General features: G+C 41.0%; 3 protein-coding genes across 5 annotated transcripts in view; 2 read left to right on the forward strand and 1 right to left on the reverse strand.

The window, feature by feature from the left end:
- The first annotated feature begins 4 nt into the window (after positions 1 to 4).
- On the forward strand, positions 5 to 4,357 carry LOC137983558 (carbohydrate sulfotransferase 11-like). Of its 2 annotated transcripts, none has more exons than XM_068830713.1 (2): positions 5 to 1,587; positions 3,508 to 4,357. In XM_068830713.1, exons 1-2 carry the CDS (start codon positions 1,497 to 1,499, stop codon positions 4,350 to 4,352), a joined length of 936 nt encoding a protein of 311 aa, XP_068686814.1. In that variant the 5' UTR covers positions 5 to 1,496; the 3' UTR covers positions 4,353 to 4,357. The 2 variants fall into 2 exon arrangements, with proteins under 2 accessions (XP_068686814.1, XP_068686815.1); XM_068830714.1 differs by lacking the exon at positions 5 to 1,587 and adding an exon at positions 2,391 to 2,670.
- A 440-nt stretch (positions 4,358 to 4,797) lies between these two features.
- LOC137983556 (arylsulfatase B-like) lies at positions 4,798 to 9,886 on the reverse strand. Its single transcript, XM_068830711.1, has 7 exons — positions 9,510 to 9,886; positions 8,790 to 8,876; positions 8,467 to 8,678; positions 7,631 to 7,842; positions 6,785 to 7,005; positions 5,498 to 5,781; positions 4,798 to 5,044 (listed from the first exon to the last, which is right to left on the reverse strand). The coding sequence occupies exons 1-7, from the start codon at positions 9,784 to 9,786 to the stop codon at positions 4,820 to 4,822; spliced, it is 1,518 nt and encodes a 505-aa protein (XP_068686812.1). The 5' UTR covers positions 9,787 to 9,886; the 3' UTR covers positions 4,798 to 4,819.
- Positions 9,887 to 10,699: 813 nt separating this feature from the next.
- Positions 10,700 to 22,751, forward strand: part of LOC137982690 (cohesin subunit SA-1-like) — a 60,849-nt gene continuing 48,797 nt past the window's right edge. Inside the window, exons 1-4 of one of the 2 annotated variants that reach the window (XM_068829824.1) lie at positions 10,700 to 10,830; positions 11,175 to 11,289; positions 11,384 to 11,553; positions 19,311 to 19,422. In XM_068829824.1, the coding sequence (XP_068685925.1) occupies positions 11,194 to 11,289; positions 11,384 to 11,553; positions 19,311 to 19,422 (378 nt within the window). In that variant the 5' untranslated portion in view covers positions 10,700 to 10,830; positions 11,175 to 11,193. The remainder of the gene's footprint in view (positions 10,831 to 11,174; positions 11,290 to 11,383; positions 11,554 to 19,310; positions 19,423 to 22,751) is intronic. The other variant, XM_068829823.1, reaches the window with a different exon arrangement.

Genomic DNA, 22,751 nt, shown 5'->3' on the forward strand with positions numbered 1-22,751 from the left:
GTCGTAAGCTGATGTTAAGTCTGGTTTTAAGCAACGAAGCGAAAGGGTTTAGGTTTCTTTTATTAAATAAGGGACTAGAGAGAGTATTGGGTAAAAATTAGCGCAAGATCCCGGTTGACTACAATCAGAAACCCATATGGGTTGAAACGTGTAACGGCCCCTTGTGTGCTGGGAAACAAGCTTCTGAATATTCAATTTGCTAAGTACCATATTTGGAACAACAAGAGCGAGGGGTTTCCAAATATGGTACTTAGCACTGAAACATTCAACTAATCAGTTCGCACTGAATATTCGGAAGCTGTGAACGCGCGTTACACGTTTCAACCCTTATGGGTTTCTGCTACTATATGATGTATTTATACTGTAATTCATATGGAATCCTGTATTCGGGACCGCAGAGTTCCTTTGTAAATTTCGTCATCCTTCCGGTTTCATTCTCAGGTTTTAGCTCTTGCTTTGACCGTATTCGTTAATTGTGGTTGGTTTATTCTTCGCTTGATTTTGTGAACATCACCGATGCAAGGCTCTATGAAATACAAGGTGCTATTGTAGCACTTGCAAACGAGGCTGTTTCAGACAAGATGCTCCGTCTTTGTCATTGCCCATCAGAGGCCGGTCAACGCGGTGCTACGAAAGTAACAACTGTCGAACACGCGGTTACGGTAAAGGCAATTTTGAAAACTGTTGCCAAGTATCATTATTTCAAATATCTAAGAATGCGAAAACGGAACGGAAGCCCGCGACTCTCATAGGTAGCCATGTGATTCCCTGAACGAAACAAAATCCGGCCTGAGGTGACGAAATGTATAGTCTGCTTAACACTAATCAAGTGCGTACGCCTGCACCTCTGCGTCTTCATTTAGCCTTGTTTCCATTTATCTTCTATTACAGGGAGTTAAAGAAGTTATTTAACCGTATTTATTCACTAGCAGAAATTCCATTATTCCCTGTTTTTGGTATGCGTATACGTAATTAATATCTTAGTTTTTTGTCTTTGCCATCGCCTTTTTTCTTGGCAGTGACTGAGACTAGACTTCTGAGCAACCATGGATAAATTCAGAAAATTAAATCAACATTGTTATCTAATTTTGTCATTAAGAAACGAATTTTCTGCTATGGAGTGTTACAAGTAAACAAAGCTTAGCAAATTTAATACAGATTTATTGTTTTCGTATATTGTTGGTTTTCGCTCACGTGATCAACAGCCATGTTTTTCAATGAAGACAAAAGAAAACGTTTGCACAATAGGAGTTCAATTCCGGGAGGATTGGTCCGGGGTATCAACATGGCCGCCGTTTGATGACGCGCGTGACGTCATGTATCCTAAATTTCTACCACGTGGACATTACCCTCGCTCACCGCCAACCCATCGGTGGCCTTCTGCGCAGACATTTTTGTGACTCGTCACGCAATCTTTTCTCATTCGTTTGTTCGTTGAGGAGAAAAGATTTGCGTGAAGATCGCAGGAGGCCAACACATCGGAGAAGTGAGATTCAATGGATCCCCTGAGGCGTTGCTTCTACGGTGTATTGTTTTTCTGCTTAATTTCGATAGGTTTTAAATTTCTCCAAAGCAACTTCAACAAAGGTAAGATTTCTTTGCAAGTTAAAATTAGGAAGTATAAGCGTTTCTGCTTTCTTGTGCCTCGGAGAAGGCACGAAATCCGAGGTGGTGTAGTAAGTGGTTTCCTCCTTTGCTCTTGCCGCCTTGACACTGCTGGTTTTATGATAATCAAGAGCTTTCCTATGCTAGGATTGGACAAAATGAAAGTGTTTGCGGTAGTGCCTTAGCACTGTGTATTCTTGGTTTAAGTTCCTGAACATCGGGCATTGGAGCAATTAAACGTTGTAGGCCTTTTGTTAACCGAACCACGCTGGAGTCCGTTTTCAATGCCTTAGTTCAACCGTACTTTAATTACTGCAGCGAGATCTGGGGGCATTGTAACAAAAGTCTTTCGAATAAGCTCCAAAAGTTGCAAAATCGGGCTGCCCGTATTCTAACCTTCTCCAGTTATGACACAAGCGTTGATCCTCTTTTTGAGCAACTCAACTGGAAATGGTTGGATACTCAGCGACAAATACAAGTGGCCACCATGGTTTATAAATCTGTACATGGTCTTGCGCCCGACTATCTTGGTTCTCTTTTCACTAAATATGATCCACCTTATCATTTAAGGAACTCTGAAAACAAACTAGCTGTTCCATTGCCCCGCACCAATTTCCTGAAAAGTAGCTTTAGCTATAATGGTGCGGTTATGTGGAACAGCTTGTCCCCTGAATTGCAGCAAGCAAAATCACTTCAATTTTTTCGAAATGGTTGTCGCGATTTGTTCGTCTGAAACGACTAAACGCACACGTCATCTATGTAAAGCAGAATTTCTTTATTTTCTCTATTTTTCTCTTTTAATTTTGGATCATGTTTATATAGATTGAAGTAGATTGTAATTTTTATTATTATTATTTTATCTGATAGATTTACCGTGTTTAAATAAAAATAAAGTTCAAATTCAAGTTCAAGAACAAAATTCAACTAATTTCAATTTCTCCTGATAAATTTTTTTTTTTTCAAATAGATTAAGTTGAACCATGAAGTTAACAAAAATTGATATCGGAAGGAGGGAATTGTTCATGGGCACTACCTGTTGCCATGACGTCTGTAAGCGTGTTAAAGGTCATTGACAATCTACTTACAAAATATGTGACTCCTGCTGGTTTTAATGATTCACGTAGCACAGATGGCTTGAGACGATAGTTCTTTGGTTTATGAGGCTTTAGAGCATTTAAAGCAAATTGACGGAATCAACATCAGTATGGGCGAGCATAGTTCTCACCCTTTTTATCTGGATGCTTCGGCGAATAATTGTTAAATATATCGAAAGTGGGCTATTAATGTTCCGTAATCGTATTCTCAGTATTGGACTGGAACTAGCTTGCAATAGAGGCTGATGCAAGGGAATCTTTTCAAATGAAAATGCTTTTAATATACTTCCCCGCATTAGCCTCCATTACAAGCTAGTTCCAGTCCAATACTGAGAATACGAATATGGTCTATTGGTTCGGTACATGAGAAGCGCGACTTATGAATCAATTGGATTTGACAGATTTGTAATTGGGTCGACCCGCCGTTCTATTCGACTGATCTAGTCGAATAGAACGGCAAAAGCACGACGCTGATCGTCTCATGTGCCGAATCAAATGCATACATTACGCACACATTACATACATAATATTTTCCCCAGAACTGTGTGCGCGTAGACTATTCGGCATGCGTACAAGCCCTGGCCCCTGATTTAAACAAAATAGTTCGACTCAAATAAGTTCGACGTAAGAATAAATTGACGAACTTAATTATTTGCGTCGACCCAAACACCCATTAGGTTCGGCACATGAAAAGGTCGACGTTTGAACCGGGCCTAATTTGACAAGGAACTGCCTGGTTGGTCGCCTTCATATTGCACCGTTACGGTCTAACAGAGTAGCATTGAAATTTCTCTTACTTCTTCAACAGAATTTAAAAGAAAATCCAAGGAAAAATACTATGAAAGCTCATCTATTGATCAAGGAATGAAAATGCTAGTACAAGAGCGACGTAAATTGGTTCAAGATTACTGCAAACGTTACAGAAGGAACGACACAGTAATTGGAAAAGATCTTCGATATCACTTGGTCTTTCACAGCAAGAAGGTAATCTATTGTTTCGTCCCAAAAGTTGCCAGTTCTCAATGGAAGAAAGAACTGTGTTTGTTAAATGAAGATAATCAAACTTGTAGCAAGGGCCTGCACGAGGCTGACTTCAAACGCCTGAATCACTATCATCCCGAGGAAGCACTTAACATGCTCAATAATTATTTCACTTTCATGTTTACTCGAGAGCCGTTTGAACGTTTACTTTCAGCCTATAAGAACAAATTTTTGAAAGAAAATAAAATTTTTCGTCGCGCTATTGGTAGAAACATTATCAAACTTACTAGACCAAACGCGACAAAATATGCGCTTGAAACTGGCAGCGGAGTTACTTTTCCGGAATTCACGAAGTATGTTGTCAAAACACAGCATCTTGATGAACATTGGAGTCCAATTGACCAACTTTGTCACCCGTGCGCTATTAACTATGATTTCATCGGGCACTATGAAAGTCTTTCACAGGATGCTTCATATTTGGTAAAATTAGCGGGTATCGACGACCGCGTGTCCTTCCCACCAGTCCACCCGTCTAATACAACAGCTGAGTTGCTGCAATATTATTCGCACATTCCAAAAGGAAGGATTTCGGAGCTGGCACAAATTTATCAGAGCGACATTGGAATGTTTGGATATTCCTTTCCAGGAAAATTAGGATCATTTTACAATTGATGAGACGAACAATTTTTTTTTTGTGTGAAAGTGCATTGTACTAATGGCGCTCCCTACAGCATCTGAGCTGACTGCAAACAATAAACGAAATTACAGTGTAGAATCGAATGTTATTGTTTCCAGAAGCAGCGACGTAAAGCCGCGGCTACACCACGGATTTTTTGCTCGCGCTGGTAATGCGATTTTTTCAAATTTTGTCACGTCGCCAGCGTGCGAAGAAAATCGCAAGTGTTGCCACCCTTGAACTGGCAACACGACAGCTAAAAAAATCGCGAGAAATTCAACTCATTCAATTTCTTGCGATTTTTTTCTGGGATTTTTTCAGCTGTCGCGTCGCCATTTTAAGGGTGGCTACACTTGCGATTTTCATCGCGCGCTGTCCGCGACGCGACGAAATTTGAAAAAATCGCATCACCGGCGCAAGCAAAAAATCGCTCGTGTAGCCGCGGCTTAAGAGCCGACCTTCACTACTGCCAAGGCCCCCAGCAACCGTTCTTTTCAGCAAACACTCTTGCCTGGGGATCAGATGGCTTGTTGAGCGGTTGAACCATGCTTTTTACGTAATACACCATTCTCTTCTTTAACTTTGCTACCACATCCAAATACTTGCTACTGTTACTGAGATCGTTGTGCTCGTTGGGGTCCGCGGTTATGTTGTAAAGAGCCACTTGAATTGGAGCAGATTGTTGATACTAGATTGGTTGAAAATGAAATAAATGAATTAGAAGAGAATTAAAAGGAAGAAAGAGTGGAAAGGATTGGTGCCACGTCGTTGGTAAAAGAAAGTGAAATACCCATGGCTGCTCAAATGAACTACATCGATGATTATCTTTTTGTTTTCAGTTCCAGTGAATCAATTTATTTAAAAAGTAGCTTAAAGTAAAAGTACGGTAAAAGCGAACGACGGTCAGTATAAAGGTTCAGTTTCAGTTTCACTTTCAGCCGTTAAATGTCCGTCGTTGGACGTAGGAGGGACGACTTGGATAGTTTTGTAAGAAACTGGCACCATGTTGTGTGCAAAACGAGGCTGGAGGACAATGGGGAAGGCCTGCAGTATCAAGGTTACTGATAAGTTTTGTTTAGTTTTCTTTTAATGAAGACCTTCCTTTAGAAAAGTGAAGACCAAACGACATGTATGAACTAACCGTCAACAAGCCAGAGTTCAGTCGTTCTCTTGAATAATCAGCACCGGATTGTTTTTGATGTTCGTGTTTGATGTTAAAGCTCTTCTCCAGTTCAGGTGGTTTATACCACGTGACATTAGGGACATTAAGCAATATCTTCATGTCGCCTACACGTAAAGAAGCTCCCTCTGAGCTATCGATATTGATGACCAGTTCTTTTCTTGGTGACGATTTACCAGTGGAGATTGTCTCCCACACATCAAACCCATCCACAGGTTTTGGGTTAATTGGATCAAAACTGCCTCCTGTCAAAGAGAAATTGGATTCTCCTTAATTTTAGCAGGGTCCGAAATTTCATCACTAACATTGCAGTTACAGCTCTCAAAAAACTTATTTTTTTCGTTATCTCCACGTGCATAATATTTAACAATTATTCGCCGAAGGCGAAGTGATTATCGGTGATTAGTATATACTAAAACAGTGGATAGCGTTGAACTCGCGCGCTGATTGGCTACTCAAACTCCGGATATCCTGTGCTATTTACCTCCGAGCAACTCGGGAAAAAATGGCGTCCCGATTTGCATCCGTGACAAGTGAAGAAAACATCCAAATTAATTCTTTGTGCTGTGTATTATCTCACTGTTTTAGTATATACTAAAACAACTATTCACCTCCGAGCAATTCGCGCGGAATTTGGGCCCGAAAATGTTGTAATCTTTGCAGAAATAAATGAGTTAAAATCATCTTTTTGTGCTATATTATCTCACTGTTTGAGTATATACTAAAACAACTATTCACCTCAGTGTCGGTGGCTAGTGATGGATATTTACCTCGCCGCTTCGCGGCTCGGTAAATATCCACAACTAGCCACCTCCACTGCTTCGGTGAATAGTTGTTAAATATTCACCAAGACGAAGTCGAGGTGAATATTCACCGATAATCACTGAGCCTGAGGCGAATAATTGTTGTAATATAAATATACAGGCGAAATCATCTTCACTTACAGTGGCAAAACGACTAGTGGCGGCCATTTTGTGATTACGGGCTGCTAATCCGAGATAGCGAGCCAATGAGAGCGCGCGATTTTGTATAATCACCTGTGTATTTATACTAAACGGCTATGTAATAAGGAGCGTGCACGTGCGTTATTAAGGTAATGCTGCTTTGTCTTTCAACGACATGGCGACTGAGGTCACCGATATCACGAAACGGGGTATTATTTTAAAAAATTTCCATTATCATGAACCTCGGCCTAATGCTGAGAAAATATACAGTACTTTAAATAGAAAAAGGAAAGCGATTGCTTACCAGCAAGCTTGATTAATGTTGGATACCAGTCAGTCACATGCATTAGTTCTTTGCTCCTCACCCCCGTTTGTTTTAACAAGTTGCCGTAAACAAACGCGGTCCCACGGGCACCTCCCTCCCAGACAGTGTGTTTTGTACCACGGAGAGGCCAGTTATATCCTCCAGAGTCAGGTAACCCACCGTTGTCAGTGCTAAATATAACCAGTGTGTCATCCCATAACCTGAAACAGTCGACAGATTTACCGGAGAAAAGCATTTAGACTTACGTGCGGTCTTGCTTGTAAACGCGTGTTTCTTGGAAGGATCTGAATCTTAAAGGCCGTTTACACGACAGAGAAATTTGGTCCGGACCCGCCAAAAAAGCAGTACGGACCCATAACTTTTGTAAAGAAACACTGGAGTTTCTACAGGGCCATAGGCGCCTATGGCCCTGCAGAAACTCCAGTGTTTCTTTACAAAATTTATGGGTCCGTACCGCTTTTTTGAGGGGTCCGGACCCAAATTTCTCTGTCGTGTAAACGGTCTTTTAGTATAGTATCAGTAAGGATGAGATTGGGACCAAAGCATATTTAAAGCGCATCAGGCAGGCTACTAGACGGTTTATGGATGACCCCGGAACGCAGTACCACAGCCGGGTGTCACGGCTAGCGTCCAGATGTAATTAATTCAGAGTCGATTTTGATGAGGGCTGAAAAGGAAAAACCCTTTAGCAAGGTTGAAATCGAGTAAAACTCAGCCCGTATACGATATGCGCGTTGGTTGGCTTGACCACTGCGCCTGCCTTCTTCCTTTTATTAAAAAGGTTCATTTTTGCAGCTGCCCAGCTGATAGTTCGATTTATCTTACCCTGCTTCTTGAAACATCCTAGTGAGATTTCCTACAGCCTCGTCCAGTATATCCACCATACCAGCATATGTTCTTCTAACATTGTCCTTGATAAACTTGTATTTGTCGACGTACTTTTGTGGTGCTTGGACTGGAGAATGAACATTCTGGAATGCCATGTACAAGAACAAAGGCTTCGCGGGATCATGTGACCTCACTATTCTCTCTGCTCGCTAATAATCCAGAGATGAAACAAATTTTCGTATCATAATTTTGTCGTATTGCTTCGAGGAACAGTCATTAGGAAATGTCCCAGCCTTTACAGAGTCCGCTAGAAAGCCTAATGGAAGGAAGGTAATGAGGCGAGCTTACGAAACAAAGCAAGTCGGTAAAAGCAACTAATTCTCCTATTTTACTCTCTGGCGACTTTTTCAGGATGGACTGTAATTCTTGTTATCAAATGATGTTGCAGATTTCGAAGAATCCTCAGTGGAGAAGACAGATTCTACCCATTTCTGTAGCCCACATCCGAACTCCTCTACTGATTTGAGTTTTTCTCCCTTACTACCTTAAGAGGTTACCCTGGGACCCTGGGAACGAGGTTGATGAGCGACACTATAGGACATTTGCTTAAAGACGCCATTTGACAACAACTACCAGAATCCTTCAGGTTTTGCTTGTCTCATGCTAATTAGAGGTATTGTTATTTTTACCCCACTGGGAATACAAAATTTAAATAAGAAAAGAAAAACAAATTGAATTCTGGTAGTTGTAGTCAAATGACGCCATCATGAAAGTTGCCTATTGAGAGGAAAGGTTCTTTATTACTTTAAGCAGAAACTGATGACAAAAGTTACCTGCATATAAGCATACGTAGCGTAAGTTCCGTTCCAGGTTCTTGAAGGCTCTTCTCCATCGTGAAAATCTAAAAATCCCTCAACTGAGTGAGAGTAATGATTCTCTGAACCGTCCCAAAATCCAAACGCAGTATCAAAGCCTCTTTTTGTGGGAATATAAGGCCACTTGTAGAAACCTAAATGCCATTTTCCCACCAAATGATTTGCATAACCTGTTTTAGAGGCAGATCAGTTTCTCAGTGCCAAAGGTCACGCAAATGAGGCCCCAGAAGTGTGGCTCTAAATATATACTTCAGCATAAATTCTAAATGTTTAAGACCTACCAACTTTCTTCAGTTCTTCAGGGAGAATACTGTACTCTAATGGCAATCCGTAGGGGTTATCAGGGTGTATAACTCCATGCTGTAGACCTAAAGAGAAACATGTGAAGAGTGAGTTTCACAAATTGCGTATATTGAATTTAAAATTTAAGCACATCAAGACAGCTCTTGATGTAAAAGCATCTTAAAGATGCGATTGAGCCGCGATAAATGTATGCTCGTTAGAATACTATCGAATTTCAACACTCAGAAGACTCTACTCGACTCTAGGGGCAAAGAATTTGCCACGCCGACAACTGAACGTATTTGCAAGAAATACATAACAGTAATTTGAGTGGCTTATGAGGTAATATTGACAGTAACAAAAGGATGTAAAGTATTGTATTACCTCCTTTTGTTACTATTTGCAAGAGCTTCGAAAGAAGTTGCCGTGAATTGCCGTAGGCTATTTGGTTCACGGGGGTGCAGTGGTGAGAGCACTCGCCTCCCACCCACTTATGTGGCCGGGGTTCGATTCTCAGACTAGGCGTCATATGTGGGTTGAGTTTGTTGGTTCTCTACTCTGCACTGATAAGTTTTCTCCGGGTACTCCGATTTCCCCTCACCACAAAAACCAACACTTGACTTGATTTGTGTTATTTGTTAATTTCAGTTTACATTGTCCCCAATTAATGCTCCGGCGCTAGAACGACTAGACACTAAAATTAAGTTCCTTTCCTTTACCTGTATGTATTGGGTACCTTCCCGTCATCAAAGCGGATCTTGTAGGTGTACACAACGGCTGTACGTAGTAATTATCCAATATTACTCCTTGTCTGGCGAGTTTATCAATATTTGGAGTTTCTATGACAGATCCATGAAACCCGACATCACTCCAGCCAAGGTCATCCGCCAGAATGAATAAAATGTGGGGAGGTTTAAAGTTGGTTGCGTCCAGAGACAACACTGTGTTTACTCTAGAAAGAAAAATTGAAACAAACCAAAGTAATGCAGCCTCCATTTTGATAGCTTGGTGCTACTGACTGGTCACATGACAGTCACATTTGTATGACCTTTGATTGGTCTTGGATGAACTTTTGTCACGAATGCAATAAAGAACGAAGACGCGCGCGCGAAGAAACTGAAAAGCTATCGATTTTGGTTACGACGTCATCGTACGACGTATCGGCGGCAGGACTATTTCGGGGGTGTGGGTAGGGGTAGGGAGTGAAGGGTGCCATAGCATTTTTGTAAAGATTTGGGTTGTTTCAGCTAAAGTACCCTTCACCCCTACCCTCACCCCTTACCCCCTACCCCCGGAATAGTGATACTGCTTGTCGGCGGTGTCCGCGGTTTTTTGGCGGGAATTTGCATGGCCAGCGTACTGCATTTCACAATTTGAAGACAACCCAAACGCAAGCCAAATAGTTTCTTCAATATGTTGTTAAACGAGGAGAGAGGAGAAAGAGAGAGAAAAAACAGTATGTAGGCGGCAGGTAAGATGCTCAAGTAATGTGAAAGAGAGCGACTGAGACCACGAAAAACAGGCGAAATATTGATGACAAATAACGAGAGAGAGAGGCAAGAAAGAGCCCGAGTAAAGAAGCGAAATTATACTGAAGAGCAGCGGAAGAAAGAGCAAGCACGAGTTCGAGAAAACAGACCGAATAATGGTGGCGGAAAACGGCAAAAAGAGTAATAGTAAAAAGATCAAGAGATGGGAAAATTTATAGTAATTGTCGTATCATGGGATGTATGGTGGTCGAATTTCATGGTCGATATTGACCTGCGATCAGGCCGTTGAGCATCGCTCTCGTGTCCTCTTCTGTCGGCCCACGCTTTCGTCGTCCAGGCTCATAACGAAATCGCTGGCTGGTCGAATTGGCTGGTCGTGTATTGTCAGCTGTTGTCAGCGGTAAACTTGAATTGTGATCATGTGATCACTGCCCGCCAAAACAGAATTCAGCTTCGTGGGAAAAGTGATAAATTTGTGCTCTTAATTTCTTCCTGTTTTTAAGCAGGCATTTTTAATTTTTGACTTTTTCTGAGAAGAATTGTCCCTGAGGTAAGTGTGTGTAGATCCAAGCGTAGAAGTGTACGTGAGTTTCACGGCAAATAGTTGCTTTCACTCAGTAGATAGAGCCTTTGATATTTATGGACACATATGTGTCGACATTTTAACATCTGCAGTTTCAATTGACAAATATTGCTATCCTTTAAAATGCACTTCTGTTTTGTGTTAAAATTTGTCTTTTTTAAATTTACGTATATCTAATTTTAAGTTGATGAAAAAGCACCTTTACCTAAACTGCAGAATAAACTTTTTATATGGCTCGTTCTTAAACATTGCCATTACAAAAGCACAATAGTTTTGATTGATAAAGTAACTTTACTATTATTTTTTTATAGCTTAAGTGGGAGTACATAGATGATGCCTGTTTTGGAAACACCTGAGGAAGAGGATGCTTGTAGCAGCAGTGCAGAGGCCAGCCCTGCAGTCAGTACCCCATCTGCAATGAGTAAGGTAATGAGCACAGGCTTTGATGATCAAAAGTTGTGGTTGGATCTTAAACATTCCATTGTGTGACTTTGCCTGTATTTATTGTTACACCGGAAAGACAAACCAATCACCAAGACGCAGCGGAAGAAAGGTGAAACAGAGGATACTGTATGGACATCCAGGCATGCCTGGTGGAACACCGGTCACGTCTCTGTCTCAATCCACGAAATTGAAAGCAATGTCAGACAGCAGCTCAGATGCTGAACAAGAAGAAAAAGAAGAAGATAGGTTATTGATTCATATTTGAAATAATGATGATGATGATGATGATGATGATAATAATAATAACAATGACGATAATGGCAATGATGATTTTCTTGACGGAAATTATTGCAGTTAATGGGACTCAAGGAAGGAACTTAAAGGGCTTGAGTGGTACTCAAACCTATGACTGTCCTTAAGTTGTTTCATTTACACAGTTTTGATGAATGACTTTGATGGATTCTAGCCAGAGCTTAGCATAATTTCTCCTTTTATGGGATATAGAATGAAGTCTTTATAATTGACCAGTTCTTAGATGGTAGAGCAAGAAAACAAAGATGTTTCATTTCTGCAGTTGCAATTAACTACTTTCATATTTTCTCCAAAAGTAAGTCATAGTAATTGGACTGAATGGTGTACAATAATATTGACCTCTTTAGCTTGTATGTTTTGTTTTCCCATTTCAGACCATGTGATGTTGCTCTGGAGAACAGTTTCTATCAAAGATTTGGTTTTATCAACAGAGTTGATAATGTAAATTGGCCACAATACAGAGATTCTAAAAGCTAGTTTCTTTCAAAGGTTGTGGTATATACGTGCTTATGTACAAATAACTTATGAAAAAACAAAAGGAGAATTCCCTTGAGAATGTCACATGGTCTGAAATGGGAAACGAAACATGCAAGCAAAAGAGGTCAATTCAAGGAGTAACTGTGCAAGTGATTTTAAAATCAGCCGAGCACGAAGCGCGAGGTTCATTTGAAATTACGAACACGATTACTCCCTGAATTGTACGACACAAGGTTCAATTAGGTAAGAACTGCATGCTAGCACGCAAATAGAGCACTATATACGTTTTTACCATATATAGTAACGACATGTACTCACCTACAATCACATTCACTTGTATGCACTTTCCTTCACTTGTACGCACTCACCTTCACTGTTATGCACTTTCCTTCACTTGTACGCACTCACCTTCACTTTCATGCACTTCCCTTCACTTGTACGCACTCACCTTCACTTTCATGCACTTCCCTTCACTTGTACGCACTCACCTTCACTTTTATGCACTAACCTTCACTTGTACGCACTCACGTTCACTTTTATGCACTAACCTTCACTTGTACGCACTCACCTTCACTTTTATGCACTTCCCATCACTTGTACGCACTCACCTTCACTTTCATGCACTAACCTTCACTTGTACGCACTCACCTTCACTTTTATGCACTTCCCTTCACTTGTACGCACTCACCTTCACTTTCATGCACTTTCCTTCACTTGTACGCACTCACCTTCACTTGAACGCACTCACCTTCACTTTTATGCACTTACCTTCACTTGTACGCACTCACCTTCACTTTTATGCACTAACCTTCACTTGAACGCACTCACCTTCACTTTTATGCACTTACCTTCACTTGTACGCACTCACCTTCACTTTCATGCACTTCCCTTCACTTGTATGCACTCACTTTCACTTGAACGCACTCACCTTCACTTTTATGCACTAACCTTCACTTGGACGCACTCACCTTCACTTTTATGCACTTTCCTTCACTTGTACGCACTCACCTTCACTTTCATGCACTTTCCTTCACTTGTACGCACTCATCTTCACTTTTATGCACTAACCTTCACTTGAACGCACTCACCTTCACTTTCATGCACTTTCCTTCACTTGTACGCACTCACCTTCACTTTCATGCACTTTCCTTCACTTGTACGCACTCACCTTCACTTTTATGCACTAACCTTCACTTGGACGCACTCACCTTCACTTTTATGCACTTTCCTTCACTTGTACGCACTCACCTTCACTTTCATGCACTTTCCTTCACTTGTACGCACTCACCTTCACTTTTATGCACTAACCTTCACTTGAACGCACTCACCTTCACTTTCATGCACTTTCCTTCACTTGTACGCACTCACCTTCACTTTCATGCACTTTCCTTCACTTGTACGCACTCACCTTCACTTTTATGCACTAACCTTCACTTGGACGCACTCACCTTCACTTTTATGCACTTTCCTTCACTTGTACGCACTCACCTTCACTTTCATGCACTTTCCTTCACTTGTACGCACTCACCTTCACTTTTATGCACTAACCTTCACTTGAACGCACTCACCTTCACTTTCATGCACTTTCCTTCACTTGTACGCACTCACCTTCACTTTCATGCACTTTCCTTCACTTGTACGCACTCACCTTCACTTTTATGCACTAACCTTCGCTTGGACGCCCTCACCTTCACTTTTATGCACTTTTCTTCACTTGTACGCACTCACCTTCACTTTCATGCACTTTCCTTCACTTGTACGCACTCACCTTCACTTTTATGCACTAACCTTCACTTGGACGCACTCACCTTCACTTTTATGCACTTTTCTTCACTTGTACGCACTCACCTTCACTTTCATGCACTTTCCTTCACTTGTACGCACTCACCTTCACTTTTATGCACTAACCTTCACTTGAACGCACTCACCTTCACTTTTATGCACTTACCTTCACTTGTATCCACTCACCTTCCCTTGGATGCACTTACATTCACTTGTATCCACTCACCTTCACTTGCATACACTTCCCTTCACTTTTATGCACTTACCTTCACTTGAACGCACTCACCTTCATTTGTATGCACTTACCTTCACTTGAACGCACTCACCTTCACTTTTATGCACTTGCATTCACTTGTATGCACTCACCTTCACTTGCCTGCACTTCCCTTCACTTGTATGCACTGGCCTTCACTTGTACGCACTCAACTTCAGTTTGTCGCACTCACCTGCACTTTTGTGCACTGATCTTCACTGGATGCACTCACCATCCCTTGCAATTCAAAAATATTCCCTCCTTAGTATTGGCCTCTACGAAAGTAACTGCCCACTTAAAGGTTGTTACTTTTCGTAAAATATAGCTTAACTACAATAAGACACCGTAAGATGTGACGTTTCAAGCATTACTTTCGATCTACGTAGAAGGCGATTTGAAAGAGTATTTAACGTAACAGAAGTAACGGAAACAAGGGAACAACCATTACTCTAATCACGCTTTAGAGTACCATCATTTGGGGCCATTTATGCATATGTAGGCAGTGTGCTTAATATATTCATGCTTTTAAAATTCCTTTCCTCTTTGTCTGAAATCAATGCCAGAATGATTTATAATCCATTATTCAGCCACAGTTTGGGGTGGTATAAATAATCCATTAATTGAAAAACTCCCAAAACACCGAGGTCATGCTGCATGCTAGGGTCAGAACAAAATGTAGTTAAGAAGACTGTTCTTCAGCATCTTTTCCTCCACTTAGGTGGGAAAATTTGATCTCCAACCGAAAAAAACGACAAAGCAGGGTAGGATTTTATAGATTGTGCTAGCATAATTTTGAGCATAATCTTAGCATAATTTTAGCATAATTTGACTTGTTTGCCATGGTTTTTAAAGAGCACAATGCAAACTCTGAAAATGATAATCAAGATATATCAGTAGATCGACATGTTATTTAGAGAATGAATGAAATAAAGCTCTTAAAAGCCTAAATCGATGAATAACTGAATTTTACCAGACATATAAGTGATCTGTGCTCCAAGGCCAGTCAAATAGGAGGGGTCTTTGTGCGGCTACGTTATTTGATACCTTGTGATTTTGAACTGTCTCTTTATAAGTAATCGATTCTGCCCCATCTGGCCTATTGCCATCTAATCTGGAACTTTTACAATGCATCGGATCGGAGAAGGCTCCAACGGATTCAGGAACGAGGGCTTAGAGCGGTGTACCAAACAAGATCAGCGTCCTATCAATAACTTGCTAGACCGCGCTAAACTACCAACGTTGTACAATAGGCGTCCACCAGACATTGCAAAGTTGATTTTTAAAGTTAAGCGCAGTCTCATACCTGAGAATATTTCTGACTTATTTAATTTAAACAACGCTCATTGTGACTCACGGACTAGTGACTTCGAATTACAAAGATTTGGTAGCAATTCAATAAAATATACCGGCCCTCTAATTTGATCAAAGTTGACAAGACAGTTAAAATTGACCGAAACTCGGGACTCGCTTAAGAGGTACATTAGGAAAGTTGATTATAATTATTATTATTATTATTAGTAGTAGTAGTAGTAGTAGTAGTCGTCGTCGTCGTCGTCGTCGTCGTCGTCGTCGTCGTCGTCGTCGTTGTCGTAGTAGTAGTAGTAGAGTGCACAGAAGTAAAGGTAAGTGCATACAAGTGAAGGTGAGTGCATGCAAGTGAACGTGAGGGCATAGAAGTGAAGGAAAGTGCATACAAGTGAAGGTGAGTGCATGCGAGTGAAGGTAAGTGCATGCAAGTGTACGTGAGTGCATAGAAGTGAAGGTAAGTGCATACAAGTGAAGGTGAGTGCATACAAGTGAAGGTGAGTGCATACAAGTGAAGGTGAGTGCGTTCAAGTGAAGGTGAGTGCGTACAAGTGTAGGTGAGTGCGTTCAAGTGAATGTAAGTGCATGCAAGTGAAGATGAGTGCATACAAGTGAAGGTGAGTGCATACAAGTGAAGGTGAGTGCATACAAGTGAAGGTGAGTGCGTACAAGTGAAGGAAAGTGCGTACAAGTGAAGGTGAAAGCGTACAAGTGAAGGTGAGTGCATAGAAGCGAAGGTGAGTGCGTACAAGTGAAGGTGAGTGCGTACGAGTGAAGGTGAGTGCGTACAAGTGAAGGTGAGTGCGTACCAGTGAAGGTGAGTGCATACAAGTGAAGGTGAGTGCATAGAAGTGAAGGTGAGTGCGTACAAGGGAAGGAAAGTGCGTACAAGTGAAGGTGAATGCGTACGAGTGAAGGTGAGTGCGTACCAGTGAAGGTGAGTGCATACAAGTGAAGGCGAGTGCGCACAAGTGAAGGTGGGTGCGTACAAGTGTAGGTGAGTGCGTTCAAGTGAATGTAAGTGCATACATGTGAAGGTGAGTGCATACAAGTGAAGGTGAGTGCATAGAAGTGAAGGTGAGTGCGTACAAGTGAAGGTGAGTGCATAGAAGTGAAGGTGAGTGCATAGCAGCGAACGTGATTGCATAGCATTGAAGGTGAGTGCATAGAAGCGAAGGTGAGTGCGTGCCAGTAAAGGTGAGTGCGTACCAGTGAAGGTGAGTGCGTACAAGTGAAGGTGAGTGCATACAAGTAAAGGTGAGTGCGTACAAGTGAAGGTGAGTGCATGGAAGTGAAGGTGAGTGCGTATAAAGGGGAGTGCGTTCCAGTGAAGGTGAGTGCGTTTAAGTGAATGTGAGTGCGTTCAAGTGAATGTTAGTGCATGCAAATGAAGGTCAGTGCATAGAGGTGAAGGTGAGTGCATAGAAGTGAAGGTGAGTGCGTACAAGTGAAGGAAAGTGCGTACAAGTGAAGGTGAGTGCGTACAAGTTAAGGTGTGTGCATAGAAGTGAAGGTGAATGCGTACAAGTGAAGGAAAGTGCGTACAAGTGAAGGTGAGTGCGTACAAGTAAAGGTGAGTGCGTACAAGTAAAGGTGAGTGCATAGAAGTGAAGGTCGGTGCGTACAAGTGAAGGTTAGTGCGTTCAAGTGAATGTAAGTGCATGCATGTGAAGGTGAGTGCATAGAAGTGAAGGTGAGTGCATAGAAGTGAAGGTGAGTGCGTACAAGTGAAGGTGAGTGCGTACAAGTGAAGGTGAGTGCGTACAAGTGAAGGTGAGTGCATAGAAGTGAAGGTGAGTGCGTACAAGTGAAGGAAAGTGCGTACAAGTGAAGGTGAGTGCGTACAAGTGAAGGCGAGTGCGTACAAGTGAAGGGAAGTGCGTACAAGTGAAGGGGAGTGCGTACAAGTGAAGGTGAGTGCATGGAAGTGAAGGTGAGTGCGTATGAAGGGGAGTGTGTTCCAGTGAAGGTGAGTGCATTCAAGTGAATGTGAGTGCGTTTAAGTGAATGTAAGTGCATGCAAATGAAGGTCAGTGCATAGAGGTGAAGGTAAGTGCATAGAAGTGAAGGTGAGTGCGTACAAGTAAAGGAAAGTGCGTACAAGTGAAGGAAAGTGCGTACAAGTGAAGGTGAGTGCGTACAAGTGAAGGTGAGTGCGCACAAGTGAAGGTGAGTGCATAGAAGTGAAGGTGAGTGCGTACAAGTGAAGGAAAGTGCGTACGAGTGAAGGTGAGTGCATAGAAGTGAAGGTGAGTGCGTACCAGTGAAGGTGATTGCGTACAAGTGAAGGTGAGTGCATAGAAGTGAAGGTGAGTGCGTACAAGTGAAGGAAAGTGCGTACAAGTGAAGGTGAGTGCGTACAAGTGAAGGCGAGTGCGTACAAGTGAAGGGAAGTGCGTAAAAGTGAAGGGGAGTGCGTACAAGTGAAGGTGAGTGCATAGAAGTGAAGGTGAGTGCGTACAAGTGAAGGCGAGTGCGTACAAGTGAAGGGAAGTGCGTACAAGTGAAGGGGAGTGCGTACAAGTGAAGGTGAGTGCATAGAAGTGAAGGTGAGTGCGTACAAGTGAAGGAAAGTGCGTACAAGTGAAGGTGAGTGCGTACAAGTGAAGGGAAGTGCGTACAAGTGAAGGGGAGTGCGTACAATTGAAGGTGAGTGCATAGAAGTGAAGGTGAGTGCGTACAAGTGAAGGAAAGTGCGTACAAGTGAAGTCGAGTGCGTACAAGTGAAGGCGAGTGCGTAGGAGTGAAGGCGAGTGCGTACAAGTGAAGGCGAGTGCGTACAAGTGAAGGCGAGTGCGTACAAGTGAAGGAGAGTGCGTACAAGTGAAGGCGAGTGCGTACAAGTGAAGGCGAGTGCGTACAATTGAAGGGGAGTGCGTACAAGTGAAGGGGAGTGCGTACAAGTGAAGGCGAGTGCGTGCAAGTGAAGGGGATTGCATAAAAGTGAAGGTAAGTGCATAAAAGTGAAGGTGAGTGCATAGAAGTAAAGGTGAGTGCGTACAAGTGAATGTGAGAAAGGCTAAGTGAATGGCATTGTATGTTAGTGTGTATTGGTACCATATTACTATATATGGACATGTATAGTGCTCTATATGCATGCTAGCATGCAGGTTAAGCCTTCAATTAATAATTAATCGTATCTATTACAAAATTCAAAAAAGTTCAAATTAGATTCAATCTGTTTTGCAAACAGTAGGAAAACAGCAAGAATGACCCTATCCAAGTGTAGGTGATTGACTCACGAATGGCGTAGGTGTCCAATTACAATTATCCAATTTGGAGTTGTTCAAATTGGACATCCATGTGATTGTGCCAATTACATGACAAATAGGCATGTACAGAACCAATCAAAATTTAGAATTATGTAATAGTTGCATAATGTTTAAAAGCAAGGAAGCTGTGGGCTTTCTCTTTGATGATGTAGGCAATGATGAAGACCTCGAATTTGAAGGCTTTTAACAAAACACTGATACAAACTGAAGTTAGCTTCATTTTGACACTTTGTACATGTAAACAGTTTAGGATTTGATGATACCAGAAATTATTTTGTAAATTTTAATGTTGATGTATTAAAGTTTGTGTTTACAATTATTTTTGTTAAATGTTTCTTTACTTGAGTAGTCCAGAAAGTCAAGATTATGCAAATTAGTGTAGAAAAATAACCTGTCCAGTGCCCATGGCCAGGCAAACGCCAACCCCCAACCTTTTACCAAATTTAGTGACTGAGGGGGAGGGGGGGGTGCTTACGTGGTAAAATACAGTATGATATTTCATTGAGAATAGCTGATAGATTTATGCATGCTGTCTGTTGCAAATTTGTTTTGCTGTTAAAGAAATTATCATCAGATCCAGTTTTTTTCATGCCTTTTTCCAGTGACAAGTCTGGAAAAGAATCAAGCGAGGATAGTGACTTGGAAGCACCAGTGCCTGTTCCAATACAAAAAAAGGGAAGAAAACGAGCTGCTGGAATTTTCAAGGGCACACCAGTAAGCCACCTTAATAATAATTATAAACAATCTACAGCTTTAAGTGCCCCTGTGCTAAAAAAAATCACTTCCTTTTTTTCTTCAGATGTTGAAAGTGTGTTTGCTTTTAACACCTGACTGGCCAAATTTTGAGCTTTGATTTTTGTCCAAAGGCTGTTTACTTTGAGTGTAAGTTTTGGATTTCACCGCCCGCCATTACTCAAGTTCAAAACTGACCGATTGGACCTAAGAGGATTGGATCCAGGGAAAAGCTTAAAATTTCAGCGTGTGAATGCAGCTTATTATAAATGCAAAATACAAGACTTAGTTTAGAAGTCTGAAAGCCCAAAACTCCCATGCTGCTTATTGATTCTGTGGCTTACACATGCATTGCATTCTTAAAGTGGTACTATGGTCAAAAAATCATTACCTTTTTTTCTTCAGATTTTGAAAGCGTGTTCGCTTAACACCTAACTGGCAAAATTTTTTTTGAGCTGTGGGTTTTATCCAAAGGCTGTTTATTTTGAGTGTAAGTTTTGGATTTCATGGTCCGCGATTACTCACGTTCAAAACTGGCCGATGGGACCTCAGAGGGTTGGATCTAGAGAAAATGACGTCATTTGTTCACTAGCTTAAAATTTCAGCGTGTAAACGCAATTTATTATATATGCAAAACACGGGTTGAAAAGTCTGAAAGCCCGAAACTCCCGTACTGCATATTAATTAGGCCGCGTACACACGCATTGCATTCTTAAGCTAGTGAGTGTTTGACGTCATTTTCTCCTCGACCCAGCTCTCTCAAGAATTTAAAGTTAGTAATGGTGGACCAATAAATAAGAAAATTCCAGCTAAAATAAACAGGTGTCTTTTTAAAATCAGAACTTAAAACTTGGGTGAGTTAGTGTTTAGTTAACATAGTTTTGAAATCCAAAGGAAAAACAAATTTTTTTTTTTGGTCGTAGTACCACTTTAAACTAGTAAGCCTTTGATGTCATTTTCTCTTTGAACCAGCTCCCTCAAGAACATAAAATTGGTAATGTTAAAATAAACAGGTGTCTTTTTTAAACCAAGGCTTAAAACTTTGGTTGCTTAGTGTTTGGTTAACATAGTTTTGAAATCCAAAGAAAAATAAGAATTGATTTTTTGGTTACGGGGGCACTTTAAAGCAATGTTCTTTGTTGAAAACTACAACATAAATTTGACTTGTAATGTTGTTAATAAGCAGGGCTCTAAATTGCGACCAATGCAGTCGCATTTGCGACTCAGTTTCTCCCTTTGCGACTAAAATGTCTGGAGAAGTTGCAAACCTTCGCTTTTTCGAAACAAAAGGGTTTGCAGTTGCCACTTTGCCGCTACTTTTGCTAAAATAAATAAATGACGAAATTATTTTGTTTCTCACTCAAGGCTGTGCTCTAACGGCGCCCGGTCGCCTAAGGCGACTAACATTTGGTTTCGGGCGAGTGCAAAAAACTACCCGGTCGCCCGGCCGGGCACTCTGGCTTATTGTATTTCTAGCAGATAAGGCGGCTAAAAATTTTAATATGTTGGTGGTTATAGTTTACGAAACCTCTCAGAAAATGTTTTTTCTTCGTACGAAACAGTCGGTTTAAAGGCCGTTCCACATGATTTCACATGTAACATAATCTGTGACTTTGCAGGTGACGGCCGGGGGCCGCACGAATTTCGATTCGTTCTCAAAAAAAAATAGCATTAAATTTGGAACGTGGAGTTTGGCATTTCTTGGTTATAGTTTAAAAAAAGAGTTGTTACTTCTGCTCTGACAGCGGTAAAGCGCGGCCGGCGAAGCGGTGTAATTTACTTTTGTATGATCCCGGGAATCGCAGTTTATGCGACAGTTTATGCAAATTTAATATTTTTACAATTTTTTGCGGCTGCGCCTGCTTGGCTAAAATGCAGTTAGGTTATGGTTGTTTTTCCCCAGTATATGAAATAACGAAATAAGGAAAAAGGAAAGATATCATGTCATTTGTTGTTGTTTTAGAAACAGAGCAATCCCGCCTTGTCTTTAGTTCGTGACAAACCATTGCGTGCCCTAAACAAATAACGCTGTGACTGGCGCTTCGACCGAATCCACAAAAAGCTCATTCCACTATTAAAACATTTTACTGATAATATAAGAAAAAATACTTAAGTTCTGTCCTGTAGCAATGATTTTCGTCCAATCCAGATGACTTGCTCAAAAAAAAATTGATACCTTTTGGGTCGAGGTGGTTTTTGTTTCACGGCAGTTTTTACAAAAGCTCCACGTGAATCAAGCGGCATTGATTCACGTTTTGAAAATTCATTTTTAACCCAACTAACCAGTAAAAACGTTTACCTGTATTAGACCCAAACGTTTTAACATAAAACTGCTGCAATCTTTACTTTTTCACTTTTAAACTTGAAAACATTGGTGGCATTGCCACTTTTCTCGTCTTTCTCAAGTATGACGTTAAAAATTTGACGGGTTGCGGGTTTTTCTTGCACTAGCGAGTTTGACGATCACCAGAGCAGTAGCAGCAATGTTTTGTTGAGAGAAAGATGGATGAAGATCTTCCTGCGTTGCTGATCTCAGATAATTAATTAAATAAATAAATAATTAAATCGGGCGACCAATTTGGAGGGCTGGGCACCCCAGCTGAAATGCTTGGGAGCCCGAAGGGCTCCCCGAAATTTTCCTTAGAGCACAGCCTTGTCACTGTGAATTTTCTCTGAAGATAGCGTAATTGTAGAGTAATTTAGCTGCGATGTTACGTGCACAGCTCCATTTCTTCAATCATTCGCCATTTTCAGCAGTTTCTTTACACACAAGTATTGCGGGCTCATATTTTTTTGCTAAACCGCTGACAACGCAATGCAGCGCGGCAATTTTGTGACTAAAATTTGCGAAATTGCGATTTAATTTTCGTATCTTATCGCAAAATGCGACTGGATTTTTTCGTTAATTTTGAGCCCTGATAAGCATGCTTCACTGAGACTGTATGATACACATATCTTCTGGCTTGGTCGTAGTATAATACTGAAATTACTATTATTATTATTATTATTATTATTAATATTATTGTTATTAATATTATTATTGTTATTATAATGGGGTTAGGGTTGGTTAGATGGGACAGTACGTAACACAGGAATAGAGTTTTGACATGACGTCATCTTCACATGATTATTATTATTATTATTATTATTATTATTATTATTATTATTATTTTATTTTATGCAGAGAGGGCGTGATTTTACTGTTGAAAGGTATATATGCCAATCACGTTCCCCAACATTCACGAACAGCAGGCAGGGGTTTTAATAAGTTTTTTAGTAAACAGCTAGTTTTGTGGCTCCTTTTCCCGAGG

The sequence above is a fragment of the Montipora foliosa genome, chromosome 13 (genome assembly GCF_036669935.1).
Source record: "Montipora foliosa isolate CH-2021 chromosome 13, ASM3666993v2, whole genome shotgun sequence".
Taxonomy (NCBI): Eukaryota; Metazoa; Cnidaria; class Anthozoa; order Scleractinia; family Acroporidae; genus Montipora; species Montipora foliosa.

Excerpts from the sequence above, each read along its gene's own strand:
- LOC137983558 (XM_068830713.1), top strand. The coding sequence starts at position 1,497 with ATGGATCCCCTGAGGCGTTGCTTCTACGGTGTATTGTTTTTCTGCTTA. Across the intron at positions 1,588-3,507 it reads CCAAAGCAACTTCAACAAAG|AATTTAAAAGAAAATCCAAG; the intron begins GTAAGATTTCTT and ends CTTCTTCAACAG.
- LOC137983556 (XM_068830711.1), bottom strand. The coding sequence starts at position 9,786 with ATGGAGGCTGCATTACTTTGGTTTGTTTCAATTTTTCTTTCTAGAGTA. Across the intron at positions 8,877-9,509 it reads AAGGTACCCAATACATACAG|GTCTACAGCATGGAGTTATA; the intron begins GTAAAGGAAAGG and ends GTTTCTCTTTAG. Across the intron at positions 5,045-5,497 it reads TGAACTCTGGCTTGTTGACG|TATCAACAATCTGCTCCAAT; the intron begins GTTAGTTCATAC and ends CAACCAATCTAG.